The sequence below is a fragment of the Eumetopias jubatus genome, unplaced genomic scaffold, assembly GCF_037043125.1.
Source record: "Eumetopias jubatus isolate StellerSeaLion01/CBP00866 unplaced genomic scaffold, mEumJub1_p1.0 scaffold_2, whole genome shotgun sequence".
Lineage (NCBI taxonomy): Eukaryota > Metazoa > Chordata > Mammalia > Carnivora > Otariidae > Eumetopias > Eumetopias jubatus.
In genome coordinates this window covers 193,798-210,463 of record NW_028274808.1, presented here as the reverse complement: position 1 = coordinate 210,463, position 16,666 = coordinate 193,798, and the positions used below count along the sequence as shown (strand labels likewise).

At 50.6% G+C, this 16,666-nt stretch overlaps 1 protein-coding gene and 1 pseudogene across 1 annotated transcript in view; one reads left to right on the top strand and one right to left on the bottom strand.

The window, feature by feature from the left end:
* The window catches only part of LOC148164796 (synaptosomal-associated protein 47-like), a 29,425-nt gene extending 13,075 nt beyond the window's left edge, over positions 1 to 16,350 (top strand). The window contains exons 2-7 of the mRNA XM_088021295.1: positions 5,330 to 5,820; positions 7,436 to 7,511; positions 7,596 to 7,843; positions 8,489 to 8,557; positions 15,734 to 15,846; positions 15,916 to 16,350. Of these exons, the coding sequence (XP_087877421.1) occupies positions 5,330 to 5,820; positions 7,436 to 7,511; positions 7,596 to 7,843; positions 8,489 to 8,557; positions 15,734 to 15,846; positions 15,916 to 16,350 (1,432 nt within the window). The remainder of the gene's footprint in view (positions 1 to 5,329; positions 5,821 to 7,435; positions 7,512 to 7,595; positions 7,844 to 8,488; positions 8,558 to 15,733; positions 15,847 to 15,915) is intronic.
* LOC114204259 (enhancer of rudimentary homolog pseudogene) lies at positions 1,472 to 2,087 on the bottom strand (annotated as a pseudogene).
* Positions 16,351 to 16,666: the final 316 nt, after the last annotated feature.

Here is a 16,666-nt window from a genome sequence, read left to right as displayed (position 1 = left end):
TCCCTCCGCCACTCTCTCTCTTTCTCTCTTAAAGGAAAGAGGGAAAGAAGGGAAGGAGAAGGGAAGCTGATTCCTCTTACTGCCGTGTGAGGATGAGAGCCCCAATTCCCCACGTGGCCCTTGTTTGTGCCTTGGGATAGGAACAGACACCTGTTGCTGCTGGCTGGGAGTGGGATTTCAAGCTTCCTCATAACTGTGTCCTAGCTGGGAGAATTGGGGGGGGTCTTGTTACCGTCCCCCTCCACTGAGCCAGTAAGGTTTCCCTTGTTACTGATGGCTCTTCATGTGGCCTTCCCTACCACCATCCCACTTAGGGGAAGAAGTCCTACTGCAGCCAGGTAAGGGTGGATGTCGAGGCTCCTCACGTACTTTTTCTGACACTGCTCCAGTTGGGGAAAGCACACCACAGTATAGCCAACTGAGGGTGGACATCCATGCCCCCCTTTTTTTAGTCGAAGTATAGTTGATACACAATGCTCTGTTAATTTCAGATGTACAACATAGTGATTTGACAAATTAATGTTATACTCACCACCAGTGTAGCTTCCATCTGTGTTGGTATTACAATACCATTGACCATATTCCCTATGCTGTACCTTTTCTCTCCATGATTTATTTGTTCCATACTGGAAGCCTGTATCACCCACTCCCCTTCATCCATTTTGCCCCTCCCCCAACCCTCTCCCCTCTGGCAGCCATCAGTTCTCTGTATTTATGGGTCTGTTTCTGCTTTTTGTTTGTTCGTTTGCTTAGTTTTTTAGGTTCTACATATAAGTGAAGTCATGTAGTGTTTGTCTTTGTCTTATTTCACTTAGCATTAATACCCTCTAGCTCCATCCACATGCTTGCAAAAGGCAAGACTTCATTCTTTTTTGTGGCTGAGTAATATTCCACTGTGTGTGTGTGTGTGTGTGTGTGTGTGTGTGTGTGTCACATCTTCATTATCCATCTAGGGAGACCCTTGGGTTACCTCCGTATTTTGGATATTGTAAATAATGCTGCAGTAGAGATAGGGGTGTAGATATCTTTATCATTAGTGTTTTTATTTTCTTTGGGTAAATACCCAGGAGTGGAATTATTGGATCATATGGTAATTCTGTTTTTAATTTTTGAGGAACCTCCTTACTGTTTTCCAGAGTGGCTGTACCAGTTTGCATTCCCATCAACAGTGCAAGAGCGTTCACCTTTCTCTGCATCCTCACCAACACCTGTTGTCTCCTGTGTTGTTAATTTTTTTTTTTGAAAATTTAACTAAAGAACATTTATTCATTTTTCACTGAGACTTTATCTTGAGAATGTAACTAAACTGTCACTACCCCCCCACCCCAACCTGAAGGGTTAGTACAGCGAATGTTATAAAGTAGATATGAACAGTTTGAAGGACTGGAACCAAGATTAACTGACAAACAACTTCCATCTAAATTATCACAAAAATGTTTAAGTAAAAAAAAAAAAGGGAGGAGAAGGGGGCAATGGGGGTTTCAGATTGAACAAGATCCTCACATTTCATCTAATACCTTCCATCCTGGCTAGAGTACACCAAGATGGACAGGATTACTATAATACAGAGCCGCCACTGCAGCACGCTGTACACACCTGTGTTCCAAGCCCACCCCCAGCCCCCACTGCTTCTAACTCAGCTATTTCCCGGCCTGTTGGGCCTGCTGACGAAGGAGCACGTAGATCTTCTCTTTAATCCAGTCTTTGTTATAGGGCTGGTATGTCTGGGTATCAGCTCGGTAAACAAGGCAGCTGAGGTCTGCCAGATTGTCAATAAAATCAAACAACTGACTGATATCATATGTGATAGAGGGACTGTTGGGATTCATTCTCTTCAGATGTTCTTCATACATTTTACAAACACCTTCCATGCATTCATTCACAGATTCATAGTCAGCATAAGTTTTGCCTTCTGGCCTCTTGGTAGGCTGTACCAGCAAAATGGTGTGAGACATCGCGCCAAACTCTCTCGCTGCAGCCACTGCCTACACTGCCGCCGCACAGGAGCTTAGCCGCAACGCCCTCCTGTGTTGTTAATTTTAGCCATTCAGACCAGTGTGAGGTGGTATCTCAATGTGGTTTTCGTTTGTATTTCCCTGATGATGAGTGATGTTGAGATCTTTTCATGTGTCTTTTGGCCACATGGATGTGTTCTTTGGGAAAAGGCCTATTCAGATCCTCTGCCCATTTTTTAATTGGATTGTTCATTTGTTTTGGTGATGAATTGTATAAGTTCTTTATATATTTTGGATATTAACCTCTTATCAGATGTATCATTTGCCAGTAACTTTTCCCATTCAGTAGATTGCCTTTTTGTTTTGTCAGTGATTTCCTTTGCTGTGCAGAAGCTTTATATTTTGATGTAGTCCCAACAGTTTGTTTTCACTTTTCTTTCCATTGCCTAAAGAGACATATCCATAAATATGTTACCAAGGCAGATGTCAAGGCGATTTTACTGTATATGTTTTCTTTTAGGAGTTTTATGGATTCAAGTCTCACATTTAATCCATTAATCCATTTTGAGCTAATTTTTGTGTATGGTGTAAGAAAGAGTCCTATTTCATTCTTTTGCATGTGGCTGTCTAGTTTTCACACCACCATTTGTTGAAGAGACTGTCCTTTCCCTGTTGTATATTCTTGCCTCCTTTGTCATAGATTAATTGACCGTGTAAGTGTGGGTGTATTTCTGGGCTCTCTGTTGTATTCCTTTGATCGGTGTGTCTGCTTTTGTGTCAGTACTGTGTACTGTTATGATTACTACAATTTGGTAGTATATCCTGAAATCTGTGATTCTGATACCTCTACCTCCAGCTTTGTTCTTCTTTGTCAAGATCGCTTTGGCTAGTTGAGGTCTTTTGTGGTTCCATACAAATTTTAGTATTTTTCTAGTTCTGTGGAAAATGCTCTTGGTATTTTGATAGGGATTGCGTTAAATCTGTTGATTGCTTTGGGAATTATAGACATTTTCACAGTATTAATTATTCCGGTCCATGAGCATAGCACGTATTTCCATTTCCTTGTGTCGTCTTTGTTTGTTTGTTTGTTTGTTTGTTTTTAATCAAGGTCTGATAATTTTCAGAGTACAAGTCTTTCATTTCCTTGGTTAAATTTATCCCTAAGGTATTTTATTATTTTTAGTACATTCGTAAATGTGATTTTTTTTTCTAAATTTCTCTTGCTACCACTTTGTTATGGGTGTTCATATTCTTAAACTACTTCTTGCTTCAGTTTTGGAAGGTTGGGTGTTTTGAGTATTTTGTCTATTTCATATAAGTTGTCCCATTTATTGGTGTAAAGTTGGGTATGATATCCCCTAGAAGGCTTTCCAGGGGATCTATGGTGATGGCTCCCTTTTTATTCCTGATATTGGTAATGTGCATTTTCTTTGCTTTGTTCTTTTTTTTTAAAAGATTTTATTTATTTATTTGAGAGAGAGAGAATGAGAGATAGAGAGCACGAGAGGGAGGAGCAGACTCCCTGCCGAGCAGGGAGCCCGATGTGGGACTCGATCCCGGGACTCCGGGATCATGACCTGAGCTGAAGGCAGTCACTTAACCAACTGAGCCACCCAGGCGCCCTGCTTTATTCTTTTTTTCTTTTAAGATTTTATTTATTTATTTGACAGAGAGCGAGAGGGCACAAGCAGGGGGAGCAGGAGAGGGAGAGGGAGAAGCAGCCTCCCCACAGAGCAGGGAGCCTGATGTGGGGGATCCCAGGACCGTGGGATCATGACCTGAGCCAAAGGCAGACGCTTAACCGACTGAACCACCCAGGCACCCCTCTTTGTTTTATTCTTGTTCATGTCTTGTAAGGGTTTAATTTTTAAAAATTACTTCAAAGAACCAACGTTTGGCTTTGTTAATATTTTCTTTTTTCTGTTTTCAGTTTCATTGATTTCTGCTTTTCCGTTCTTCTACTCTGGGTTTAATTTATAACTTTTCGCAACAGAAGCTTAAATCACTGATTATAAACCTTTCTGAGAAGTTTTCAGATACATGCATTGAGAACTATAAATTTTCCTCGTGACTGCTCTATTTGCATCCTGCCATTTCCTGCATATTGTTTTGTTTCATTCACTTCAGATATTGTCCAATTCCCTTTATTCAGAATTGTGCTTAATCTCCAAATATTTGAGGACTTTCTATTAGTCTTTTGTCATTAATTTCAGATTTCATTTCTTTGGGGACAGATGGTATACTTGAAATTTATTGAGACGTGTTATACTCTTTTTTAAAGTTTTGAATATACTTTAAAAGGGTGTGTATTCAGCGGTTGGATGATGTTTCCATAAATACCAGTCAGCCTGAGTAGATTAAATAGTGTTTATATTCTTACTCATCATTTTTGTCTTCTTGCTGTGTTAATTATGGAGAGAAATTTGTTGAAATCTACAACTGTGATTGTCTATTTCTCCTTTTAGTTTTGTTAATTTTTGCTTAATGAATTTTGAAATTGTGTTAGATATACATGTTTAGTATTAAGTCTTTTTGTCAAATTGACTCTCTTATTATTATGTATTGTCTGTCTTTATCCCTGGTAACACTCCCTGTCTTAGAGTTTATTTTCGGCACAATATGTCTTTTTTCCAGTCCCTTTGCTTTTGATGTTTCTGTGTCCTTATATTTCAGTGTCTTTTATAAACAAGACATAGCTGTGTCTTGGTGGCTTTTTCTTTAATCCAGACTGAGAGTCTGCCTTTAAATTAGAGGATTTAGTCTATTTACATTTAGTATAATTACTAATATGGTTGAGTCTATCCACCATCTTGATATTTATTTTCTGTCGATACCATTTGATCTTTGTTCTTTTGCTTTTCTTTTCCTGCTTCCTTTTTTACTTTTGCTACAAGGTAGATCTCTTTGTATTCGTGGGTACGTTACAGTGGTGCCATCCACTGTGGTAGCCACTAGTCACATGTACTTAAGTTGAAAATTCAGTCCCTCGTTATATCAGCCACACTCTGGATGCCCAGTAGCCACACATGCTTGTTACCACGTTGGAAAGGAGAGATTACGGCAGAAAGTTCCAGATTGAGGTCAGGATTTGTTTTGAGTCAGAATTACCCAGGGTCCAATGTGAAAAGGGCATCGTTCTAGTCAGAAGACGTGTGTTCATGTTTTGTGTTTACTACTGATGGGCTTTGTGTCCGTAGGCCTACGAGATCCTGCTCTTAGCCTCCGTTTTCTTTTCTAAAACACACGGATAGTAATTCCTGCTCTTCCGCTTCACGCAGTGCTTGTGGAAAAGGACACTACAAAATGGTTAACAGTCTTCAGGAAAACATTAAAACTCAGTTGACTGTGTTTCTGTGTTTTGTTTGGTCTTTTAGGTTGCTGACGGAGCTGGAGTCCCCTTCTTGGTGGCCCTTTAGCTCCAAGCTTTGGAAGATGCCAGCAGAAACAACGCCCAAGGGGGGCACCTCAACGGCTAGTCCCAAAGCTCTTGGAAAAGAAGGGGTAGTGGTCCGAATTCCTGCTGTTATCTCCCAGGGAACAGCATCTCATGTTAAAGCAGGAAGTCTCACCATCCTTGTGTCCGGGTTGGAAATCCATGACTCGAGTTCTTTGCTCATGCATAGATTTGAAAGAGAAGATATAGACGACATTAAGATTCACACACCTTATGAAATTAGCATCCGCCAACGGTTCATCGGGAAGCCAGACATAGCTTATCACCTGATATCCGCCAAGATGCCCGAGGCTGTCCCCATTTTGGAGGTGCAGTTCAGCAAGAAGATGGAGTTGTTAGAAGGTGGCTTGACACCCGGAAGTGCCAGCACGTCTTCCCCAGTAGAGAAGGGCTGCTATGTCTGGCAGGTGGGTGAGTGTGCGTCGGTCTCCAGGGGCGCGGCCTGTGGTACACCGTTAACGTGCTGTGTCACTGAGAGCATCTGCTGGTTCTGTGCACCAGTGCAGACTGTCCATTTGTTTGTAAATGAGAACACTTCAGACCGTTTTCCTCAGTACCTGCAACCTCAGACTGTGTGAGTCCCGGAGCGCGGGTGTATCACACACTGGAGGGCTGTGTGGGTTTCCCCTGAGCTCAGTAAGGCTCGGTGGCACTTTCAGAACAGAGGAAGGCTCCACGGTAGGCGATTCCCCCTTTCCTCTGTGTGACTCAGGGCACCTAGCTGCCCACCCTGGTGGGTGTCCAGTCCCTCCACCCCTGACCTTGGCATCAGTCTGGGTCATCCCAGCCCGCCTTCCAGGGACATGTTTAGGAATCAGAATCTCTGAAAACTGCAGCATAGTTTTTGTGGGTTTGCAGGCCTCCACCGTTGGTGAGGTGTGCTGTCCTCCGAGTGTCTCTGGGGAGCACGGAGCTGGGCATGGCCAGGGGTCGCAAGGGTCCCAGGTCGCAGGCCCAGCCCCAGCCTCGCCCACAGCAGCCTGGGGTCATCTGACTTCTCTCAGATTTGCCGTCCTGATGGTATCCGGTGGCATCTTGCTGGTGTCTTTATTTTCATGTCTGATTGATTGTGACGTGGAGCATCTGACGCTCCTTATTTGCTTTTGGGCTTCACATGTTTCTCTGTGGATTGCCTATTCTGTGGTTTTTGTTTTTTTATTCTGCTGTGCTGTTTGTTCAGTCCATGTTGTAGGTATGCATCCCTGTTGGCTTTAGAAGCTACCACCTCTGCCAGACTGTCATTCTCCTTTACAGAAATCCTTAATTGGGTAAATTCCCCTTAAGTTTGTTTCTGCACCCATCTTAAGAATGGCAGAGTCATAAAATACATTATTTTCCCATAGGTGATCTTATGTCTGTGTTATTGTGATTTTTCTAACAGGCTAGTAGTCTTTCCTTATTGACTTTGATTGCTGGATGTCTGTTACAATAAGAGATATGTTTGCTTCTTTTTGTTCTGAAGTGATTGATTTCAGTGCTAATATGTAACCTGGTTCCCTAACACATGAATATTTTGATGTTTTTCTACATGGCTTCACGTTTCAAAAGAAATTTACCTGAAAATAGATCTGTCCCATAAGCACCAAAATTTTGGAAGTATTAATGTAAACAGGTAATTTTTTGGCATTTCCAGATTTTTCTTTGGCCCTTCTCAAGGCAGGACTGGGAAGCCCATAAAGGGGCCGAGAAGGGTGGGCAGTACGTACCAGCGAACCCAAGACCCTGATGAGGGAGGCGTCAGGCCAGGCCGTCGGTGCCTCCACCCTGCGGTTTGCCCCTGGGGGGCTGGGGCTGTTAGGCCTGATGCAGAGCGCCTTCAGCCATTGATTCTGCTGATGGAGAACTCCCCGTGCCAGGCACAGTGCCGGGCCCCCACAGTCCCTCTTCTCATGGTCCACCACATTCGTGGGTTTTCTGTGTACCTGGTGGTTTCGGAGAGAGTGTCGCGTGCCAGGTGGGGGATGCCAGCACACTCCATGCAGGGGAGAAGAGGCTTGCTGGGCCTGCTCTGACCCCGCATGTCCAGGTGCAGACAGGGCTGGAGAGGAGCAGGAAGTGCGTGCCAGGGCCTCTGTGGCCGTGGTCCAGCAGCAGGAGCCTAGGTGAGTGTGGATTCCACAGGGCCCGCCATCAGGAAGGGCACAGGCCAAGGCTGTTGACCACAGGCCGCACGTCTTCCTCCTCAGGGAAGCCTCACATAAAGTCAGCTGGTGCTGGGCCTTCGCCACATCCACAGACACGTTCTCAGCAGCACCTAGATTCAGGATGTGTGGCCTCGCCTGTCAGTCACAGACGGTGTGTGTGTGGAAGGAGTGGGACCACCTCCACGATGACAGATGGGTGTTCATCCTGGTGCTCACTTTAGCCTCTGGGGTGGAGGGGTTCCCACAGCATGTCTGCATCTGCATGGAGCAAGAGGTGCCATGCTCCCTCGGTGAGGCCACCCTGCCCCGGGAGTGGATGAGGGCGCAGGTGATGAGGAGGGGAGGCAGGGGGAGGCCAGCACGTGGGCTTGGGAGCAGAACAGCAGGACCGCGTCTGGCTTGCTGGGGACTCCACAGGAGGCCTGGGCGGGCCCTCTCTGTCACCTCTGATGTTTCCAGCACCTGTGTTTTCACTGTCCCACAGTGGAAAATGCAGAAGCGGTGGGGGTGGAAACCATGACTTGACATCTCAGAAATTTACCCCGTCCTCCAGAAGCCATGTTGGTAGCTGCGTGGCCAGCAGGGGGCAGTGTCACCACAGGACCGGGTTTGCCTTGCGTCAGGGTGGGGAAGAACTTTCCAGAGACCTCTGCAGTCCTGTGCAGTGTAGGTGGCCCGGGCAGCGACTGGCCCCGGGGGTCTCCTGGGCTTCAGGGGCTGGGAATGACACAGGTGGCCTGCGTTCACCCTGGGGAAGAGCAGTGGAAAATGGCTGTTTTCTTGCACAGCATCTTTAGGGTACCCTTTACATCTTAGCGTGGATTCAGACTTGAGGAAGAGCTGGGAGGAGAGTCCCCCGTGGCTGCCATCCTCACTGTCACAGCTGACGAGCCTGTCTGAGCTCTGTCTAGATCCCCTCGTGCTTGCCGTTGCAGGACACCGCCTGGAGTCCCCCACGACGGGTGGTGTCTCCCTGGGCTCTCCTTACTCTGAAGGTCTCGACGGTGCGTAGGAGGAGTGCTGAGGTTTTGTACACCGTCTTGTGATTGCACTCTTGTCTCATGTTGTCTCATGGTCCTGGGGTGATGGTTTTAGGAAGAAGACTTCAGAGCATGGCCCATGCTTAGCAATTGATGGTATTTTGGGTAATTTTTGTCTTTGTTGTTTGCCAACGGCCACCTTTGAGAGAAGCCTTCTCTGACCACCTCATTTATGAGACAACACTCGCCCTCGGGTGCTGTTGCCCTCTGATTGGCTGCCGTGCTCTCACACTGGGACAAGTACTGCATCTGGACAGGACGCAACTTGTCTCTTGATGACCACATCTCCAGCACCCAGAACAGGCCCAGGCATCCAGGAGAACACTCATCTGCATGAAATAGTACACATCTGGGACCCCGACTTCACCGTACCCAGGCCGGAGTCCTTGAGCCTGACACTCCCCCCTGACCCACGGCCTCAACTCAGACCACTGAGGCCATTCACAGCACCAGCACATCAGGCCTGTCATGCCCCTAAGCTCTAAGCCTAACCCCAGGTTGGCTTTTGAGCGTCTCTTCCCAGAGCCTTGCTCCAAAGCACCAGGTATCCGGGACACCCAAGCAGCATCAAGGGACTCGGGCTGCCCCCGGAAGGAAACCGCACCACTGTGAACTCTGGAAAGCACTCAGAGCAGAACTCTGAACGCCCATCCTGGAGAAACTGCACTTTCTGTGCCGCCTGGCAGCAAACCCTGAGCCTGACTCCCAACCTGATCCCATCCTCAAGACACACTGCCCATCCCAGCTCACCACAGTTCCCACAGACCAGGAGTGCCGTGCACCTGGGCCCTAACTCTAACCCTAAACCTCACATGGCTTCTGAGAGGTCTCTCCCTAGGTCCCTGGCTCCATGCCCCAGGGATTTGCACCACCTGAGCAATACCAGGGGACACAGACTGACACCACAAAGCAAAATGCACCATTTGGCACTTCTGAAAGCGCTGAGAGCAGGAGAGCTATGCCTGCCGTGCCCCTAGGCCCTAACCCCGACCCTAGGTGGGCTCCTGAGTGCCTTGTTCCCGCAGGTCTCGCTCCAGAGCCCCACGGACAGGGTACAACTGAGCAATACCAGAGGACTCAGCTTGCCACCAAGAAAGAAACCCCGCTGGTTGGAACCCCGGAAAGGATTCACAGCAGGAGAGCACTGCATGCCCACCCCAGCGAACCCACACTTTCAGCGGTCCCCTGGCCAAAAAGAGGAGCAAGACACTCACGCTGACTAAAGACACTCATGCTGACCCACACCCTCGACCCTCACCCGTGGGAACCTCGACGCAGCGCTGGCACATCAGGCGTCCCGTGCCCCTATGTCCTAACCCTCACCCTGGGTTGGCTGCTGAGGGGTCAGTCCCCAGAACCTGGCTCCAGAGTCCCAGAGATTCAGGACACCTGAGCAATATCGAGGGACTCAGGCTGCCACCCGGAAGGAAAACGCGCCATTGGGAACTCGGGAAAGCATTCGGAACAGAACTCTGAAAGCCCAGCCCAAGGAACGCACAAATTTTGCGCCTTCTGGCGGCCAACCCTGAGCCTGACACTCAACCTGACCCACGCCCTCAAGACAAACCCCCGAGAAGCAGGCCACAGTGCTGGCACGTCGGGCCTGCCGTTCCCCTAGGCCCGCACCCTATCCCTCGCTGGCTTCTGAGGGCTATGGCCCCAGAGGCCTGGCTCTAAAGCCACAGGGATCGGAGGCACCTGAGGAATACCAGAGGATGCAGCCTGTCTCCCAGAAGGAAAACGCACCATTGGGAACTCGGGGCAAAGCTTTCCGAGTACGAGAACCCTGCATGCCCATCACAGCGAAATGCCACTTTCAAAGGCCCCCTGCCCACGAACCCTGAGCCTGAAACTCACCCTGACCCACACCCCCAACTTGGATCCCCCATACCCCAAAGCTTGCCCCAGAGTGGCCAAATCAGGACTCCAATGACCCTAGACCCACCCTAAGTCTATCCCTAGGGTGGCTTCTAAGTTTCTGTGTCCAGAAGCCTGCCTCCAAAGCCCCAGGGATGGCAGTAACTGAGCGACATCAGAGGACTCAAATGCCAAAAGGAATTCAAACGCACTACTTGCAACTCCAGAGAGTGTTCCGAACAAGAGAATTCAGAATGCACATCCCAGCCAACGCACAAATTTGGTGCCCTCAGGTGGCCAACCCTCAGCCTGATACTAAACCTGGCCCACTCCCTCAAGACAGACCCCCCAGAGCAGGCTACGGTGCTTGCACGTCAGGCCTGCCATGCCCCTGGGCCCTAACCGTGACCCTACAGAGGCTTCTGAAGGGTCTGTCCCCAGGGGCCTGGCTCCAAAGCCCCAGGGACTGGGGACACCTGACCAGGGCCGGAGGACTCAGCCTGCCAATAAACGGGAAAAAGTGCCATTGGGAACTCCGGAAAGCTTTCTGAGCAGGAGAACTGTGTCGGTCCATCCCAACGAACCCCGAGTTCAACGTGCCCAGGCCACAATCCCTGAGCCTGACACTCCCCACTGACCCACGGCCTCAACTCAGACCCCAGGAAGCTCATCACAGCGCCGGCACATCAGACCTGTCACGCCCCTAGGCCCTAAGCCTCACCCTAGCTTGGCATCTGAGTGGACTGTCCTGGGACCCTGGCTACGGAGTCCCAGGGGTGGCTGTAACTGAGCAACACTAGAGGACTCAAATGTCAAAAAGAATTCAAACACACTACTTTCAATTCCGGAAAGCGTTCAGAACCAGAGAAATCTGAATGCCCAACCTAGCCAATGCCCAAATTTGGCGCCCTCTGGCGGCGAACCCTGAATCTGACGCTCAACCTGACCCTCGCCCTCAAAATAAACCTCCCAGAGCCGGCTACAACCTTGCACGTCAGGCCTGCCATGCCCCTAGGCCCTAATGGTGACCCTATGGATGTTTCTGAAGGGTCTGTCTCCCCAGGGGCCTGGCTCCAAAGCCCTAGGGACTGGGGACACCTGACCAGTGCCAGAGGACTCAACCTGCCACTAAAAAGGAAAACGTGCCATTGGAAACTCCGGTAAGCATTCCGAGCAGGAGAACTGTGCCGGTCCATCCCGACGAACCCCGATCTCAATGTTCCCAGGCCGCAATCCCTTAGCCTGATACTCCCCCCTGACCCACAGCCTCAACTCAGTCCCCAGGAAGCTCATCACAGCGTTGGCACATCAGGCCTGTCATGCCCCTAAGCCCTAAGCCTCACCCTAGGTTGGCTTCTGAGTGCTCTGTCCCTAGAACTAGCTCCAAAGCCACAGGGATTTGGGACACCTGACAAGTATCAGAGGACTCAACCTGCCACCTCAAAGGAAAACGTGCCATTGGGAACTCCGGTAAGCATTCCGAGCAGGAGAACTGTGCTGGTCCATCCCAACAAAACCCAAGTTCAACGTGCCCACGCCGCAATCCCTGAGCCTGACACTCCCCCCGACCCACAGCCTCAACTCAGTCCCCAGGAAGCTCATCACAGCGCCGGCACATCAGGCCTGTCATGCCCCTCAGCGCTAAGGCTCACCCTAGCTTGGCTTCTGAGCGGTCTGTCTCCAGAGCCTGGCTCCAAAGCCCCAGGGACTTCAGACACCTGACCAGGGCCAGAGGACTCAGCCTGCCACTAAAAAGGAAAACGTGCCATGGGGAACTCCAGTAAGCATTCCAAGCAGGAGAACTGCGCCGGTCCATCCCAATGAACCCCGACTTCAGCGTGCCCAGGCCGCAGTCCTTGAGCCTGACAGTCCCCCCCGACCCATGGCCTCAACTCAGACCACTGAGGCCATTCACAGCACCAGCACATAAGGCCTGTCATGCCCCTAAGTCCTAAGCCTAACCCTAGGTTGGCTTCTGAGCGTCTCTCCCCAGAGCCTTGCTCCAAAGCACCAGGTATTCGGGACAGCCGAGCATTATCAAGGGATTCGGGCTGCCACCCAGGAGGAAACCACACCACTCGGAACTCTGGGAAACTCTCAGAGCAGAACTCTGAATGCCCATCCCGGCGAAACTGAACTTTCTGCACCGCCTGGCGGCAAACCCTGAGCCTGACACTCAGCCTGACTCCCGCCCTCAAGACACACTGCCCAATAAAAAATTAAAAAGATAAAAAAAAAAAAAAGACACACTGCCCAACCCAAGCTCGCCACAGTTCCCGCATACCAGGGGTGCCGTGCACCTGGGCCCTAACCCTAACCATCACGTGGCTTCTGAGAGGTCTCTCCCTAGGTCCCTGGCTCCATGCCCCAGGGATTTGGGCCACCTGAGCATTACAGGAGGACACAGACTGACACCATAAAGCAAAATGCACCATTTGACACTTCTGAAAGCATTGAGAGCAGGAGAGCTCTACCTGCCATGCCCCTAGGCCCTAACCCCAACCCTAGGTGGGCTCCTGACTGCTTTATTCCCACAAGTCTCGGTCCAGAGACTAACCCGTACCCTAACCCTAACCCATATTGTAACCCTAACCCGTACCCTAACCCTAACCCGTACCCTAACCCTAACCCATACCCTAACGCTAACCCATACCCATCACCTAAACCCTAACCCCTAACCCGTACCCCAACCCGTACCCTAACCCGTACCTTAACCCTAACCCGTACCCTAATCCTAACCCGTACACTAGCCTGTAGCCTAACCCTAACCCGTACCCTAGACCATACCCTAACCCGTACCCTAACATTAAATCCTACCCCCAAACCATAAATCCTATCCCTGATGCTATCCAAAACTGTAACCAAAACCCTGAACTTTAACCCCTTTCTTATTTTTCCCTGGCCTGGAGTTTCCTTGTTCCCAACCATGTGCATAGTCTCCGTTCCATGGAAAGTTCATCCCCCTAAAATATTTCTGAGTCTCAGTTTTAAATCTGCACAGCTCAGTCCCATTCAGAATGGTTGCCTTAGGTTCTAGGGCTTACCTGTAATTAAGGCTCCCAGGTGTACCCATGAGGATTACTCCTGCAGCCCAAGTCGTCTCGGTCCTGGAAAGGCAGTCCATTCTCCTTCAGTCTCAAAGCACATTTTTGTTGGATAGGGTAAGTTCTTGTGGGCCCAAGAGCCCCCTCCCAAGACCCAGCCTTTCAAGATTCTTGCCCTGTTCCAGGTCCCTGCCTATCTGGACCTCCATATTTTGTGCATAAGCAGTAGGTACCTCCCCAGCCTGCCAATGTCAGCTGGGGTCTCTCAGGCCTGTGGAGGACAACCTGGTCCCAACCCATCTGCTGGTCACCTGGCTGTTGGGATCAAAGCCCCACAACTATTTCTTTGGCAGCAGTTTTAATGTGGTGACTGTCAGCCCCAGGACCGTCTGCCTGTTCGATCCCCAGCTTCGTCAGTCCCCACAGGTGTCTACTATACGGAGATAACATGTTATTTAACATTTAATCCGCTGCACTGGCCAAGGAAGCCCACTCTCCTCCAGCTCAGCCTTCAAAGGAAATAGGTACATTTGAGTTAGTACAGGCTTGGAAATGGATAGATTCCACGTACCCCCAACTGCCCGCTCCTGAAACCAGGCTTCTTCTGAACTTCTCGCTGTACAGATCCCTGGGTACATTCCTGTGTGGGACGTGTGTGTGCAGTATGCAGTGATCAACTAGTTTTGTGTGTCCAGGACCCTACAAGCCAGTGGAGTTCGACCTCCACAACAAAGTGACCTTCTGAAAGGAGGGGGCACACCCCTGAAAATCGTTGCGTGGTGACAGATTTCCACGTTTGGACTGATTGCACACTGGGGATGCTGACTTGCACAGCAATCAGTGCTCCCAGCTGTTTCATTGAAGGGTACCCCAGCGAGTCTGTGGAGCCCCATAATGGCAAGGATGTGCAGCTTCCTCCAGCTGGGCCTTTAGGGGGAATATGTGCATTTGGAATTAGGCAGATATCCGGTGCTCCCAGCAGCCCGCTCCTAGGGCAGGGCCTCTCCCTAGAGCTGCCCTATTCCAGCTCCTTGGCTCCCCAGATCTGCCCAGCTTGTGCACGCACACCACACATCCTTCAGCCTGCAGAGGGCAGCCTGAGCCCCACAGGTCTGTGGAATCCCTCTGCATACCTCCCAGGGAAAGGGTTACACCCCTGAAAATCTCTCTCAGCAGCACCCACCTTTAGACTGCCAGCAGTCAGACCCCGTTTGGACCGGCTTCCTGAAGGGGCTCTGGGTCTCTCTTCTTAAACACGGCCCAGACAGTCCCTCACTCTCACCCGCCTCTTCCAAGGGGCTTGAGTTAGGGTCCATCTTGTCTGATATGGGGATGGCACACCACGTCTCCACTGGTTAATGTCTGTATGGAGGATCTTTTCCACCCTCTCACTTTAACCCTCTTTGTGTCACCGGGTCCCAGGTGAACCTCCTGGAGACAGCATGCAGCTGGATCTTGTCTTTTAAAACTAATCCTAACTGGAGCTCTGCCTTTAACTGGAGACATCCGCTCATTACTTCTAATGTAAATGAGCAGGAAGAACTCACTTCAGTCATTTCCTATGTGTTTTCTGTATGTCTTCAGCTTCTTTTCACTGAGTCAAGATTTATTTCCAACCTTGAAAACATTTGGACTCATCAAAATGGTGCTGCTGTAATTTCTTATCCTACTTTAGTGCTTCATATAGAGATTTTCAGACATAGACACAGTGACCCAGCCCGACAGCACGTGGTAAGAGTTACAAAGGCCTCGGCTATTTAACAAAACCGAAAGTGACAACCAAATAATGCAGCACAGGACTTACGCGTCCTTGATGAGGACATAATCAGGAGCAAGTTATTCAACCAAACCAAATGCAAATTTGTTTTTACACTTTTCATGTGTACTTTTAGTCTGCTTCATACAGCCACTGATAATTGAGGAAATTTTCAAGTACGCGATGTCTAAATATTTTTTTAAGAATTTTATGTATTTGGAATAGAGAGTGAGCAGGGGGAGGGGCGGGGGAGAGGGAGAAGCAGGCTCTCCACTGACCTGGGATCCCGGCGGGGCTCCGGCCCTGGACCCGGAGATCCTGACCTGAGCTGAAGTCCGAGGCTTAACAGACTGAGCCACCCAGGCGCCCTGGGATTTCTAAGTATTTTACTAAAGAAGACACGAAAAGGCCACAAACTACAAATGCCTACACCAAAGAGGGAAACACGGCCCAGCTCTGTTTACCCGTGTCCCCGCCCCTCAGCACCGCAGGAGGCCCGCCCGCCGCCCGCCGACCCAGCGGCCAAGCAGCCCTACCCAGGCCTGGCCATCCCGGGCACCTCCCGCCCTCCCTCCCGGCACCGCGCTAGCCAGCCCGTACCGCGGAGGGGTCCTTCAGGCCTCGGGCCGGGCAGCCCTCCTGCGGGTCCTTGTGCGGTTGCCTAGCAGCTGCGAGGACGCGAACGGAGCCGGAAGCGAAGTGCGGCGCCCAGAGAACCCGGCTGGGCGGAGGGCTCCGGGGCGGGACCGGGGCGGAGCGGGACCGGGGACGGGGCGGACCGGGGCGGGGCGGGGCGGGGGACGGGCGCCGACGGGGACATGGCTGGCCGCCGGCGGGCCCACCGGGGGAGTCCGGGGTCGCACCTCGTTTCCCTCAGGTGGCAGGCCCAGCCTTGGGATCCACCGTCCTTGGGCCCCGGGCGGGAGAAGCACGGATCGCTGGGTTCATTCCGCGGTGTGGGGGGAGGGCAGTGCAGCCTGACGGGGAAGGTTGGTTCCCAGATGTGTCGGGTGCCCAAAAGATGTTGGTCGAATGAGAGAGGCCTTGCGAGGTGGATGGCGGAGCGCCAGCTGTTGACGGTCTTCGAGCCTGGCGTTTAGGTCTGGGTTTGGCTTTGGAGCAGGTCCCTCTGCTCCAGGGGGAGATGGAAGGGGCAGCCCCTCGCTGTGCTCACCAACCACCTACCGCTTGCCATGCACGGGTCATGAGATGAGGGTACCTGGGTCAACAAGGCTCAGCCCTACCTGAGCAGCGGTACAGTCAGGGAACTCTGGGTCCTGTGGCCACATAGCTGATGAGGGTAAAGCAGGGGGTGTGTTTGAACCCAGACAGACTGACGAATCCTGAAAATACTCATGCCTGCTTCATCAGTCCCTGTTGCAGCCCCAGCAGGAAAAGACAGCGTCCTTGGTCTTC